This window comes from Aspergillus tanneri (assembly GCF_003426965.1).
Source record: "Aspergillus tanneri strain NIH1004 chromosome Unknown AapTan_1_pilon_pilon_pilon, whole genome shotgun sequence".
Classification (NCBI taxonomy): domain Eukaryota; kingdom Fungi; phylum Ascomycota; class Eurotiomycetes; order Eurotiales; family Aspergillaceae; genus Aspergillus; species Aspergillus tanneri.
In genome coordinates, this window is record NW_022984628.1 from 5,597,056 (window position 1) to 5,611,102 (window position 14,047).

Genomic DNA, 14,047 nt, shown 5'->3' on the forward strand with positions numbered 1-14,047 from the left:
AAATTCAGGCAGTAATTGTCATTTCCCGGAGATACATGTCAGCCAGGCCTTACAGCGGCTCTAAAGAGCCGTTTACATGACACGCGATAGGAGAGTAAAGGAGTCGTCCCGTAATCCAACCAACCACGAAATTCGATCCATTACACTGAAACTATGGAGATGGCTAGTTCACTACATTGTGCGTCAGGTCTCGAAGGGACGTATCAAGATGCAGCAGTGAGAAGATAGGACTTGTTATGGCCTAGGAAACGGAGATGGAAACGAAACCAAATCAACTCTATTCGATACCTTCGAGAATACTAAGCATGGAGAGGAAAGGAAGAGGATCGAGATAAGCAATAGGGTAGATATCCTCATATACTACCACGCTCCATCGTTCCCCACGACCAAACATAGTAGATAGAACATATAACGAACAAGCAAACTGACATGGCAAAACCGTCTGCGCAAACCGTCACTGCGCCGGTTGCCACAGGACTAACAGTGTGAAGACTAGCTACCCACCATTTGCCATGTAAGCATTGAAAAGCTAGGAGACCGAAATCATGAATATAGCAATTTACTACCAGGTTACTGGGATGGAATTCGGGCTGGGACTACCACCTAGCTATCAACATAGGCGCATACACAAAAAGGAGAAGATATTTTACAGTAATTAAAATAATGAAAGACATTCTAATATGAACCGAATTGGCATTATGGCTAGCCACAGGAGCTTTGCAATGTAGATAGTTGTGTCACGACATATTCTCGTCTTCGATGTATTGCATCACCACCTAGTACTAATGCAGCTATTAATTGGCTGATTCTGCATGGGGTACTGTGCAAGATCCATGGCTTACCAAATGAAAATACTAACCGAATAGGCACAGTAGTTAGGGTAAGAAACCGCTTGCGGTTACGGATTCCACATTTTGGCTAGTCACAGAGAGCTTTGTGGTTTTAGATGGTCTATGTCATATTCTAGTTTTCGATGTACTGCGTCACCACTTAGTATGAATGCAGCTATGAATTAGTTGACTTTACAACTATACTCAGCCGAGACCTTTTTAGCGAATGCTTTTAGCGTCAGGTGCCGTGATGCATCTGCTCTATCTGCTGCATAACGCCAGTGATGATGTCAAGGCAAACACGCTACAAATAAGTTAAACCTTCTTTGTTAGGTAGGTAGCCGATTACGATCGTCTTAATGTCCAGGAATAGGCCTTCGTAGTATCTTGTGAATTATCTTATACTTGAGGCTTGATTGCTTCTGATACTATAAGAACACACGCAAGGATAAGTGTACATGCGAACGGAAGCGATCTACATAAGACTTACCCATGGTATTGCTAACTTCAAGGGAATATTGGCCGCTTTGGGAGCAGAGCTTTAGCAATAGAAGTTTAACTCTTGACCGCGCATCCCGGCACCCGCGATTGATCCAGCGTCCCTGAGTTGTAGATTGTCGGTGTCCTCACATAGGCGGCAAACAACCGGTGGGTACTCCTCGATTTAATCTGATCAGCTAGCGCGGGGAAAGCCCTCGTGCATTAAACGCAGGCTTACTTTCTACCTCCAAAGAAACTGCCATGGAGAGAGCAGGTGTCAAGTTATCATACATGGCGTCACCTCTTGAATAAATGGTGGGCTTCCATAGTACCCCAGTGGCACTACAAACTCATCGAATCGTACTCCACTTTCTGTCTCCTTGCATGATGCCAACAGTTCCATTGCACTATGGCTCCTCTGTCAGAATATTGTCGAACTTATAATAGTAGCTGGTCAGCCTTTGCTCGGTAATTGTTTGCTGGAGCATTCACAGTTTGACCTTAATATAAGTAAGTCTACGGTGCCCTTTATACATTCTTGTCATCTCGCTGCGGTAGCTAGTATTGCTCGGTATTACCCAGAACCCGAGGCTACCCATCCAAAATGTACGCACAAGATGGCACGATCAGAATTGTGAACAATAATGGCGAGAGCATCCTGATCGCGAGGGCAGATGCACAGCCGTATGTAGCACCTTCCATTACTACCCAGCACTGGGGCTTGCCTTTTAACATGTTAAAATCACAGCGGAAAATTTCACGAGGCGGGCGACAAAGAGAAGGAAATCCCTCCCCGTGATCTTAATGACACAGAGATCAAGAGCAATGACGAATTCACCGTGAATTTCTGCGGCCGCGACTCGGAACCTACTGATACAAAAGGTACCCTTGATCTTACTGATCTAGATGATGACTGCATCGCTACTCTCTCTTGGAAGGTACCTTTCTGGTCGAAAACGAATACATTTCAGGTGCAAAACATCAGATCCGGCTATACTGTGACTGCGGATGGCTACAACAGGACTGGTAGCGGACTTGGTACTGCAGTAGTAAAGGTCGTCAAAGGTTAAAACGGGAGTTTGGCTTCAATTATCTACCATTTCCCACAAAGCTTGGGCAGAGTTAGTCGCACTTCTGTGTATATTGTTAATCTGTACACTATCTCGAAGGATGATTGTGTCAGATAACAGATAGTCACAAACCTTTAGTTTCTCTCAGTACATGCCATTATTATAATGTTTTGAAATACTTAAAACCTCTACGAATTGAGAGAAAGGGACCAGAACCACCCCCGATAGTCCTACTCGCCAAAGCCCGCTTCGCCTTTTCCCTCATTACTATAAACGCTAATAGAAGCACATTTTCAACTGTCCCTTTTCTTTTTTTCCCCCAGAACACAGCTCTTTTATATGATTTGCTGATCGTTTCAGAGCCACAGCGTGCGACAGAGAGCGTCACCAACGCCCTATCCCAGATAAAGTATCTAGTGGATCGATCTATTGAGAGAGAAAGTCCCGGTGAAATGTTAATAACCCTTCTGTGTAATATAATATGATTTTTCGGCCAAATTAGAACACCACTCAAGGATTTCCGCTCGCGCAATGGATGACCATGATATCATTATATAATCACCAGTTTAGGGGCCATAACTAATAGCCAACGACGATGATACCGTGCTCCAGGAGAGCGTCTGAAGTAACGACTTTCCATCGCCCCACATTTACATTTCTGAATGCAACGTCTATGACAAATTCATCGTCTCACTAAGTTATATGACGAATTAGTTGCGATATATTCTTGGAATTGTGTCTAGCTGAAGTACGTGTTCTTATGGCATGCAGGAAGTGTAATGGTCATCACTTGCACATGTTCACCTAAGGTCCTGCAAGCCATCCGAGTAACAGACGGGTTTGTGGAGCTTTTCTCTGGTTCACTTTCTAATTTTTACGTGCCTTTCTTTACTTTTGTTTTAAACTTTTTGTCTTAAACTTTTTCTCATAAAGAGAATGATTATATAGGAAACCTAATCTGCATTTAGTTCTATTCGCTCTACTATGTACTATAAGTATCCTAATATTGATTTCGACTTGGCGCCGTCTAAAACTAATTTGGACTCTGGACAAGTCAACACATATTTGCAATAATTTAGTGGTCTGAGGTATGAAAGCAAAAGGCCCGTTAAGCAAAACGTAAATAATGCATTATATAATAGAGAGACTGACAAGGATAATAGGTCATAGTTATCAATAGCTTGCTGGATCCCTTTTCATAATGCTTTTAAAGCTATGTCTCATTCATATAATACCCTTTGCTTTCTTGCTGGCCGGCAGCTGCTCTGGTGAGAGTATTCTCGAGCAGACTGTGTTGCAAAGCGATAGCCGACGACCGATATATCTCATTGCCCACCGCGTTTTGCATGCCAGTGCGGTCCCACAAGCTCTCAGTGACGGTGCCAATGCACTTGAGGTGGATGTGGCACCCTATAATGGGGTCTGGTATGCGTGGCATGCTGACAAGAATACACCTTGGGATAGGCCACAGGATACCGTGGAAAATTGTTTAGCGCTGTTGCCGCGCGCAGCATAAAGATGGGAAGCCAATTACTTTTCTCTGGCTGGACATTAAGCACCCAGGCCATTGTTCTTCGGCAGGCAATGAGTGTATCATCACAGAGCTACAGCAAATGGCACAAAAGAAATTGAAGTCCGTTGGTGTCCGAGTTCTCTATGGCTTCAGCCTGGACCATTCTAACAGCGGAGCCTGGGAGACCATTGCTAAGAATTTGACGGCAAATGAAGCGATGGGCCTAAACGCCCGGGCTCAATCGGCCATCGATACATTCTCTAGTAAACAGAATAAAAATATGATCCCTTCACATCAGAGGGTTATAGACTTCGGGTTTTCGGCTCTCTGGTTGCCTCGTATCATGGATTGCCACAACGATAGAAGGAATTGGGGGAAGTATAGCGGCGTCTGCTATGAACTAAGTGCAGCATCCAAGGAGCGCGATCGTGCTAAAACCAAGGAGGCCCAGGATTGGAAAAGGTCTTTGGCTGGACAATTACAGATAAAGAGGAAAACACCGACACTGCGGGAACCTTACTGGGATTCGCGAAGGTTGATGGCTTAATCTACGGCGAAGTACTCTCGCATTACCGAGACAATGAAAGCAATCGTATTGCCATACGAGAGATCAAGAAATGGCTATGGAATAACTCCAAAACACACCGTGCGGCAGGCCAAGGAGATAGCCCTTGGTAACAGTTGTCGCAACTGTGAAATGGTCCGCTATTGTTTGGTGGTAAGCTTTCAGGGGTTCTGAGCAAGGGATGGTTGATTTGTGTAATATAAGGAGACTACAAAAACCATCGCCATGTGTGTGACGTCCTGCCGCCGGAATGTAAATCTACCAAGAAGTATGACATTACCAGCCGTGCACTCCATGTTTCTGATTCCTTAGGTGGATCATTGCTGCGTGAAACGGATTTAAAGTGAATAATGTTTGTTTCCCTTCAATCTAAAACCTACATCCAATTAACGGTTCGAGAAAGGGACATGCAATAAAGGATGTGCAAATCCTGACTTGACATTAACACCGATATTTAAGCATGCATCCATAAAGTACGCTTATTACCAATTTTGATGCAGATCTAAGTTGCACGCTGCGAAGGACCCCATGGTTTGAGGTTCTCCAATTACGTAAACTGTGGTGTTCAGCATATCGAATATGCGTGATAGTTTTGGTAGGCCATTATTTTTGAACAAATCCATTGTATGAAGGAAAGTTTGTTGAATATTTTGGATATACATAGTTTGTTTAATAATTGTTACAAGGTCTTTTGTCGCATTTCCCAGCGCACTTCCGCGATTTTATCGCGCAAAGGTATTGCTATTTAATCACGAATTAACTTAGTAATCTAACAAATAAGATTAGTATTTATACTGGTTGGTAGTGTTACTATATTAATATTGTTATCTCTGGCTTCCTTTATAGGATTAGATATTAGTTAAGGGCTGCCTTCTTACTCTATAAAAGGGCCATTAGCAGTTAAAGCTGGTGTTACTAATAAGGGGGGAGTCTGCGGTGCAGTTATTTTATCCTTTCCTTTGGAGGTTTTTGGAGGCATCGCGGTGGTGATACTACAATAATTATCGCAACTGGTAGCGAATCTAGGGGTAAATCCGCATTAGAAGTAAACAATGAATCAGTAAATAATAATTTAACCCCCCCTTAGAACATGCAATAGGGTGGAATAACGATATAAAAGAAACAGCAGGTAGATTAGTGCTAGCCGAAGCGATTCCGTATATTTTTTATAAACAAAATGGTCTTCGTTTAGCTTGAATTGAGGGGTCATAACCTGTTGGAAGCGATTGCTTGTTCTATTGAACGGGTGGCCGGGTCGCCGCCAGGTTACAGTGTTGCTAAAAGCGAGCTTACATAAATGATGACTAAGCGAGGTCGAAACCGGGGCAGGCGCCCATGCTTGGCAATATGCTCCAACATTAGTTAGTCCCCATCTAGATAAGCTAGACAGCTTGCCCGAGCCCCTGCTACTGGCGTGTAGCTGGTATACTGTACTTCTGCCACACATTCCTTCCCCTGAGCGAATAATCATAACATAACGCATTGTGGATGTGTTAATGTGTAAGACATATGACGATAGACAGAGAGTTAATAGTGTCAATGCTGGTGTTAGTCGATAGAAACTTAGATCTGAAGTCGCCAGAGATGTGGTGATGTTTTCAAGTGGGCTTGGCGGATCGGATTCCTCTCGGCCGAGCCGGCCGTCATATTCTCCCTATATTCAATGATTCGAATATTCCTTTCCTATTCTACTCTCACTCTAGAATAACTACAATGAACGCGACTAATTCTAACATCCGCGGGGACCAACGGTCTCATATTTTCGCAAATACACGGCAGGATGGCGGCGTGTGATCAGCAATTTCAGTCCATCGTATGACCTCATCGCATCCATGTTGAAGCGCATCTATTAACGGCTCGCAGATGGTTCTCAACCACAATGGGGACCGGAATTGTTGGCATTCTCTTCCACATTATTCCGTTTGAATATGCAGCGTTGGACTACATGGCCGTTATTTTCTTCGTCCTGAATGCCATCCTCTTCGCCACCGTCTTCTCCATGTCCATCCTGCGATATGCGCTCTACCCCGAGATCTGGGGCGTAATGATCCAAGATCCCGTCAATTCACTTTTCTCGCTACTTGTCCCATGGGGCTCGCCACGTTGATTGAGATGTGGGTGTTTATCTGCGTGCCAAGGTGGGGTGATTGGGCGCGTACGACAGCCTGGGCACTGTGGATTGTCGACGCGGTTGCTGCTGCGTCAGTGACGGTATCGTTATCTTTTGTCCTGTTAGTTTTCCCACCGATGGTATTCATAAGATCCTAACATATGCCTAGCATATCACAGAGCCATGTCACCTCGCTGGAGCGCATCACGGCCCTCCAATTACTCCCGATTGCTGCAACGATTGTTGCTTCTGGAGCCAGTGCGGAAGTAGCTGATATTTTGCCAGACCCTTACCCCGCCAAGGGGACAATGATTGCATCCTATGTGCTCTGGGGAATGGCGACACCCATGGCAATGATGGTTTTGGTTATTTACTATCAGCGACTGGCCGTCCATAAGCCCCCATCGCGGGAGACAATTGTGAGCTGCTTTCTGCCTCTTGGGCCGTTAGGATTTGGTGGATTCAGGTAACTGTCAGTCCATATGAATAGGTATTGATACTGACTACGCACAGCATTCTCTATCTTGGGAAGGTTGCTCGGAAGCTACTTGGAGAGTCTAATACTTTGGATCCACTAGTCGGACATATAGCCTATATATTCGGCATCTTGATATCACTGCTCATGTGGGCTTTTGGTCTCATTTGGCTGGTGTTTGCGCTGGCTACTATTTATTATAGCTCGCCGTTTCCTTTCAATATGGGCTGGTGGGGATTTACTTTTCCGCTGGGTGTGTATGCAGCCAATACCATGCTATTGGGCGTAGAGATGGATTTGATGTTTTTAAGATCTGTGGGACGGTATGTATCTCCTGTCTATTGGTCTATGCAATAATATAGGTCTGACTGCTTGAAGGTTCTAGCTGCTGCTGTGGTAATGCTGTGGCTGGTGGTTGCCAGCCGGACTGCACGTGGAGCATGGCAGGGTAGTTTGTTTCACGCTCCTTGTCTGCAGAACCTTAAATCCAAGGCAGAGGATGAAGCTATCACGGATTGATCGGCATATAGATATATACTGAATCCGGAGTTTTCATATCTCGATTTAGCTGGCCGGATAGATAGAAGTGCAAATACTCTAGAACAGCAGTGGACAGAGCTAGCCCGGTATTCTAAACTAGTGGAGTATTTCTTACATATAATATTAAAAACCAATAATAGTAATGTGGTTTCCATTTGCTATATATAGAGTAAAAGAAGCAGTATATATTCCTTAGAATATGCCCCAGTATCTGGGTGGACCCTCCTTCCGGGATTCTGCATTTATCCACTGTAAATATTCGTGAGTACAACCCTAGGAACCTATTATAATAGGTATGTTTAGAGGACATACTTACGCCGATCTATTTTAGCATGCGTAAAAGTCCTCCTCGCCTGGGTTGGTCATTTCCATTCTTTGTAGACATTTCCACAACTCATAGAATGGGTAGGCGAACAACGTACGACTTCATTTTTTACTCCCCGCATACTGTGTATATATAACGTCGAAATTTTGTTGTCTACTCTTAAATAATATACTCTGCAGGCACTTAATGGCCAATAAATTTCACAAACTGATCAGGTAAATAATATTACACGGACGTGCTAGATATTATAGATATGTATAAATCCCAGAAAACGAGGTGGTGCCAATTTAGTAGAAGTCGCCTAGCATATGTCAGCATCTACAAGGACGTTAAAGCATATTAAATTTTAAGCAGTAAGTTTAGTATCTATTTTAGCAACGGAATTTAACAGTTCGTTTAAATTTTTAATTGCTTGCATTATTATAAGCCAGACGCCCGTACCAGCAATCCAAATCCATTATGTCGACTATAATAAGCACCAGCAAGTCTAGCACAGTAGTGCTGATTCACAGTTGGTGCGAAATAAAAGATTTTTTCTTGCTGATCCTAGCATGCTCTTGAAATTACTCTGATAATCAGTTCTTTCCATTGACAGCAATAATTTTCGGCTCAACCAAACTCAGTAGGAATCCTAGGTCAGCGTTTATTATAACCAGAATGATAAGCAAAAGCAGCCCGTGGCATGTCTCCGCTATAGCTAGTGACTTGTAACAGAATTTATCTATGCGTCAGAATATGTAACTTTTCGAGGGCTGCAGTGATTTACTGGCTCGAGTATTCTGCTGCTGCAACCCCTTGCAGAGGAATCAAGTCTATCTGCAGCTCAGTCTTCATGCTTATACAAACCCTACATATCTCATCCCCTTTAGTTTACTGACAGTGCCAATTGAATGATGCCTTTCTAGGCTCCCTGGGGGTTGGGGGACTATATCGGAACTCTCTCTGTGTTCTCTATTTATACCTGCATGTATCCCTCTGGGCATAAATCCCTACCCCTACATACCAGAATAGCATACCTCTTTCAAGTTCATTCTCTCCTCTTTTTAGTTTTATTACTTCCTTGGATCAAGTGACTCTGTCCCAGCCACCTCCAATTCCTGCAAATCATGGCCATTCAAAGGGCATTGGATGCAGTCAAACCAGAGAGTCACAAACAGTACAACGGCTCTGGCAAGCAAATGTTGGAGCCTCGTTCCCCGTTCTTGAAGATTACCATTGTGCAGTCAAAGCTCCAATGCTTACGAAGAACAACGTACCCTATATTACCGTTCTCCAAATATTGACACTGAACCCAAACCCAACTGCATCGACTGATTTCGCCGAAAGCTGTATCCTTCGGGTCAAATGCAAGCCAACATCCCTTGACACCCCTGCCAATTGCAAAAATACAGTCACCGGCCACTTTCTAGACGATCTTGAAGCAACCCCGAAAGCTGTATGGGGCTGTTGCTATTGGTAAAACAGTCAGGTTTTATCGCTTTGACGGCCAGGAGTCACCCTGACAGAAAAATTAGCGCCACTTCAAAGCGACCCTTCAGATTTGAGTAACCCAATGGCCTGGTCGAGTTGTGCGGCTGATGGATTTTGTGAAACTGAATGGACGGCAATGGGCAGGGAGTTAACGTTGATGTTAGAGCTGGAGATGATTCAGGATGTCATCAGAGCTTCTCCGGGCTTTCGACAATCCGACCTCCGCAATTGGAAGCAGGGATATAGAATCCAGCAGCAGATCTAACAGCCTCCCAATCACTCCATTTTTCTCGATGATTACGCCCAATCTAGTCCGGCACACGCAAAGCTGCACCAACTCCAGTACAGTCGGCTACACAGCCAATCCGGAGGGTATCCTCCAGCCACTAACCTCGTATCGCAGCCTCGCATCATCTTGGCTGTCATTCTTGCTCTAAATGGCCCCGGGAAATAGAGGAAGCGATTGGAAGTAAGTAGGTGGGTATCTCACTGCTCAGACTGCCCGTCACACGATCTAGATTTACACTCCAGTCTTGCAGTTGACGAGGTCTCTGACTTTCTTATCTTCTGACAACACTGGATGCTGTTTTGTATCCATCGTCGTGATGTCGCGCGCATCCATCATGGTAAAGTATCCTGTTCTGTACTTGATTGTAAACTGCTAAGTGAGAAGAATATTGGAGAACATGAGTACCCCTTCCTAGAGGAAGTCTTTACACCTGCTGAGCAACCCAAGATCAGTAAAGGCGTTCTTCGTCCACTGTTTACTATTCTTTTTTAACATCTCAGCTTTGTGTTCGTCCACGGCCTCAACCCACGTGGGAGAAATGACCATCCGTTCGAGACCTGGACCCATCAAAATGGCACCTTCTGGCCCAGAGATCTCCTTCCCCATGACATTCCCCAGGCGCGCATCTTCATCTATGGATATAATTCCAACATTACGAACCCGCAGACTATGTCGACTGCGGGTGTCAAGGATCATGCTAATACTCTATTGAACTTGTTGGATATGGAGCGAAGTCCGCAGTTGGTATCTATCATCTCTGTTCTCTTCGGTATGTTGTGCATGCTAACAGAACGTTAGAACGTCCGACTCCCCAAGATCATCTTCATCGGCCATAGTCTAGGCGGATTGGTGATTAAACAGGTTTGTGTCATGCAATTCCAATGTATATCATCTAATGTCAACTTAGGCCCTGCTCAACGCCCAAGAAGACCCTAAGTATACCGCCATCCGAACTGGAACCTCCGGCCTCGTCTTCTTCGGCTGTCCGCATCACGGCACCAAAGGCGTCGAACTGGGCAAGATCGCAGCCAAAGTTGCCCGGTTCGTATCCAAAGGCCATGCCAGCAACGATCTGTTAGATTGTTTGGAACATAATTCGCTGTTTACCCGACAGATGAGCGTGCGTTTCTCGCACCAGCTGGAGGATTATAAAGTTGTCAGCTTCATCGAGGGAAAGGAGGTGTTGCTTGGTGGTTCGGGGCCAGCGTCCATCAGTCACGTTCGTATATCCTCTCCCAATGCTGTGGATCACTCAAACTCAATCAACACAGCTAGTCGTCGACGAAGAATCTGCCGTCCTGGGCCTCCCCGGTCAGCGTGAGACCCGCCTCAAACTCGACGCAGATCACTCGCAGATGTGCAAGGTTGGCTCCCGCGGACCGATGTACAAGCTCATCAAAGGAAACATCAAACAGATCGCAGATTCAGTCCTCGTTGCCGAGCAGGGATACATCCTGCAACCGTCGACGACGTCGCGTCTACCTCCCCTGTGCCTCCCCGGATGCATCTCAACAGCAGCGCATCCTACCCTCTCAGTCGATCGCCAGCACCGACTGCCCAACGAGTCATCGGAACGCTTTTTGTCGCTGTCGATAACGATCCCCGCTCCATGCAGGCCGCAGAGCAAAAGAATAATTGGCAGTGGGATAAAGCTCGAGATATAGAATATGCCATCTTCCAGGAACATCTACGGACTCTAGGTCCAGATCACCCACAGCACGTTACTGGTCGGATATAACCTCGCGGAGATCGACCTGCGGTCGAGTACCTTAACAAGGCGACAGAGTGGTGTGAATGGGTCTCGAATAACACCCAGCGCGTATTCGACCGACGACATCCTCTCGCCATGAAAGCCGAGAGTCTCATGGGTGAAATTCTCTGCCACAAGGGCAAATACCAGGAAGGCGAGTCGGTATGCGCCAACGTCCTGGCCAGGCAGCAGATGACCATCGGCGAAGACGATCTCGATACGCTGGAAACCCGCCGAAGACTCGCCGAGGCGTATGGCTGTCTCGGTCGTCGCGAGGAAGGCGTCGCTGCGGCTGAGAAACGTGCCGCACGGCTGCAGCATCTCCTGGTGAGAACCACATCCAGGCACTGGCTGCAGTGCTCTGTACCGCTGAGCTCGTCGTCTCGAACCATACCCAGACCGAGGTGGAGAGAGCCGCCGCAAGATTTAACCCGCAGACACAGACAGCCGTTGATGAAATCTCCAAGGTCTCCCGCGAATTGCACAATCTTCTCGGTCCCCGACACCCACTCACCATCTGGGGGCTACGCATCCTCGGCGCCAGTCAGATGCAGGCCAGCGCCAGCATCACCGAGCCCTCGGAGACGCTGCGACGCGCGCTCGCCAGCGCAGAGGAGTATCTGGGTGCGGACCACCCGAGACTATGAACATCGTGGCGCACATGGGCATGATGTATGCAATGCAGGGCGGCATGGCCAGGTTTTCGTATGGCGCTTCTGGATCTAATGCCGAAATAGCAGTGCCTTGGCTCCAACGGTATCTGACCTGGGCAGAACATCGGCTGGGACGAGCCATCCCGATGTACAGGGCACGCTCTCCATGTTGGCCATGATGTATATGACTAGACAGCAGTATCCGCAGGCGCAGGGCTACTTCGATCGACTTCTCGCTTCGTATGATGAGTCAGGCACCGAGTTACCGGAGAATGTACGCACGATGGCGGAACTATGTCGGATGAATACACGGTTCCTGGAACCGCAAAGAGGATCAAGTCTCCAGGGATTGTTGAAGTCGTTTCAAAGACAGATATAGGTGATGATCCATGCTATTGAATATTACACTATCGACGATTTCCCGATTATCCTATTCCCAATTCTCTAATTCGACCATTTCTCCGACACATTCTTTCTACATCAACCAGTCAGCTACTTGCAAAGTCAGGGACCGATCTAAATACCCAATGAGACTCTCGAATTTTCGCACACTGCATCTGTGATCTTCTCATTGACATCGCGCGTCTATTTCGGATCGATTTTTCCTTCCGAACTTTTCTCTCCTGGGCATATAGAGCTGCGCTTGTTAATAGCTCCGTTGAATCATGGGAGGGCTAGTTACCCTTTGTCCAGATAGTCCTTGTGATTGCCACCTCTTGCGTGGGTTCATCCTCGCTGGCAGGATTCGGCTTTGTTTCTGCCGAAGAGTTTTGCAACTAGGCAGATAAGCATTTCCATGATTTATTGGTGGATCGCAGATTGCGGGGGATCGGGTAAGGGAAATAAGGGAGGGGCATAGGTAGTCCTAGATTTGCGATATAATCTACTCTTTTATCCTGGTTTCTGGAAACGTTGTTTACATTCATAAACTCTTAGCATTCTTTCACTGCTATGTGAGTATTTTCTTGCCATGCAGTGATGAGCAAAGAGTGAGTGAGTACTGTCAGTCAGGGGAGGCAGTTATATGCCGCCACAGGATTTTCACATCCATGGTCCACCCGAAAAGGAAGAATAAAGTGAAAATTGGCATTGCCAAGCGGACTCCGCGGGACTTGCCCAATTGAATGGGATTGGCCCACGATCTGACCATCCTCCCTGGTGTGGCTAGGCTACAAGATACGTATCCATGGATTGATCAGGGTTTGATGACCCTGGGTAGTTGATCGATTATAGGATATTAATTATATTGATTCTACATCCCATCCAGTGTTGTATACTATTTAATGGCAGTAGCAGTAATATCCAGTACAGACTATACGGTGCAGGCACAATTCTTTCTCTTAAAGAAGTTATGAAATTATGCAAATGATGAAAGTCATCTTCCGTTACCGGTTCGTGGGGCAAAAAAAAAAAAGGGCTGCCCAAAGATCAGAAAAAGGACTGAAATAACAAAATTAGGGGCCTGGGGCCGAATTTCAGTCTTTCTGAACTGACAATCGCTTCGGAGATGTCTCATCTCTTATCCAGCCACACTGCGCCATAGAAGAGGAGAAATTGCTGCCTATTAAAGCACCCCCTCAGGCGTCCCCCATAGCGCCTTGTTGTCCCTGGATCATCAGTCAGCCACGATTGTCCTGTACAACCACAGCGAATACGAGCAATCCCATGCTAACCTTCAATAATCATGTTGCCTACAGCCCTATGCCACTGCCGGACTCGATTGGGGTCACGATTGGGATTTATCTCCACCGGCACCGTATCTTCGTTCCTTTCGTTCCGGATTAGTCCCACGCCATCCGACGCTATGGACAGACTGTACCAACGGTGGATCCGTGGTTCCTTGGGATAAAATAAATAATAATGTCTCGTCCGTTCTTGACTCGGCTGAAGTTTCATAGATCTCCATACCCAGGACCGCCCAATGATCCTCTTCTGTCCTTTGCGGCAGCTGGTCTGTCCAGCGCCGCCTCTCTCCCT

General features: G+C 46.2%; 6 protein-coding genes across 6 annotated transcripts; all 6 read left to right on the forward strand.

The window, feature by feature from the left end:
• Nucleotides 1–1,914: 1,914 nt before the first annotated feature.
• On the forward strand, nucleotides 1,915–2,380 carry ATNIH1004_003810 (uncharacterized protein; the record flags this gene model as incomplete). The annotated part of the gene is made up of 2 exons (XM_033568483.1): nucleotides 1,915–1,994; nucleotides 2,059–2,380. 2 exons carry the CDS (start codon nucleotides 1,915–1,917, stop codon nucleotides 2,378–2,380), a joined length of 402 nt encoding a protein of 133 aa, XP_033430478.1.
• Nucleotides 2,381–3,581: 1,201 nt separating this feature from the next.
• ATNIH1004_003811 (uncharacterized protein) lies at nucleotides 3,582–3,896 on the forward strand (the record flags this gene model as incomplete). Its single annotated transcript, XM_033568484.1, has 1 exon — nucleotides 3,582–3,896. One exon carries the CDS (start codon nucleotides 3,582–3,584, stop codon nucleotides 3,894–3,896), a length of 315 nt encoding a protein of 104 aa, XP_033430479.1.
• Nucleotides 3,897–3,993: 97 nt separating this feature from the next.
• ATNIH1004_003812 (uncharacterized protein) lies at nucleotides 3,994–4,440 on the forward strand (the record flags this gene model as incomplete). The annotated part of the gene is made up of 1 exon (XM_033568485.1): nucleotides 3,994–4,440. The coding sequence occupies one exon, from the start codon at nucleotides 3,994–3,996 to the stop codon at nucleotides 4,438–4,440; it is 447 nt and encodes a 148-aa protein (XP_033430480.1).
• A 1,897-nt stretch (nucleotides 4,441–6,337) lies between these two features.
• On the forward strand, nucleotides 6,338–7,562 carry ATNIH1004_003813 (TDT family transporter; the record flags this gene model as incomplete). Its single annotated transcript, XM_033568486.1, has 5 exons — nucleotides 6,338–6,560; nucleotides 6,623–6,689; nucleotides 6,738–7,034; nucleotides 7,082–7,370; nucleotides 7,422–7,562. The coding sequence occupies 5 exons, from the start codon at nucleotides 6,338–6,340 to the stop codon at nucleotides 7,560–7,562; spliced, it is 1,017 nt and encodes a 338-aa protein (XP_033430481.1).
• Nucleotides 7,563–9,983: 2,421 nt separating this feature from the next.
• Nucleotides 9,984–12,064, forward strand: ATNIH1004_003814 (uncharacterized protein; the record flags this gene model as incomplete). Its single annotated transcript, XM_033568487.1, has 7 exons — nucleotides 9,984–10,004; nucleotides 10,286–10,411; nucleotides 10,466–10,528; nucleotides 10,575–10,886; nucleotides 10,939–11,094; nucleotides 11,484–11,744; nucleotides 11,816–12,064. The coding sequence occupies 7 exons, from the start codon at nucleotides 9,984–9,986 to the stop codon at nucleotides 12,062–12,064; spliced, it is 1,188 nt and encodes a 395-aa protein (XP_033430482.1).
• Nucleotides 12,065–12,096: 32 nt separating this feature from the next.
• ATNIH1004_003815 (uncharacterized protein) lies at nucleotides 12,097–12,449 on the forward strand (the record flags this gene model as incomplete). Its single annotated transcript, XM_033568488.1, has 2 exons — nucleotides 12,097–12,122; nucleotides 12,191–12,449. The coding sequence occupies 2 exons, from the start codon at nucleotides 12,097–12,099 to the stop codon at nucleotides 12,447–12,449; spliced, it is 285 nt and encodes a 94-aa protein (XP_033430483.1).
• Nucleotides 12,450–14,047: the final 1,598 nt, after the last annotated feature.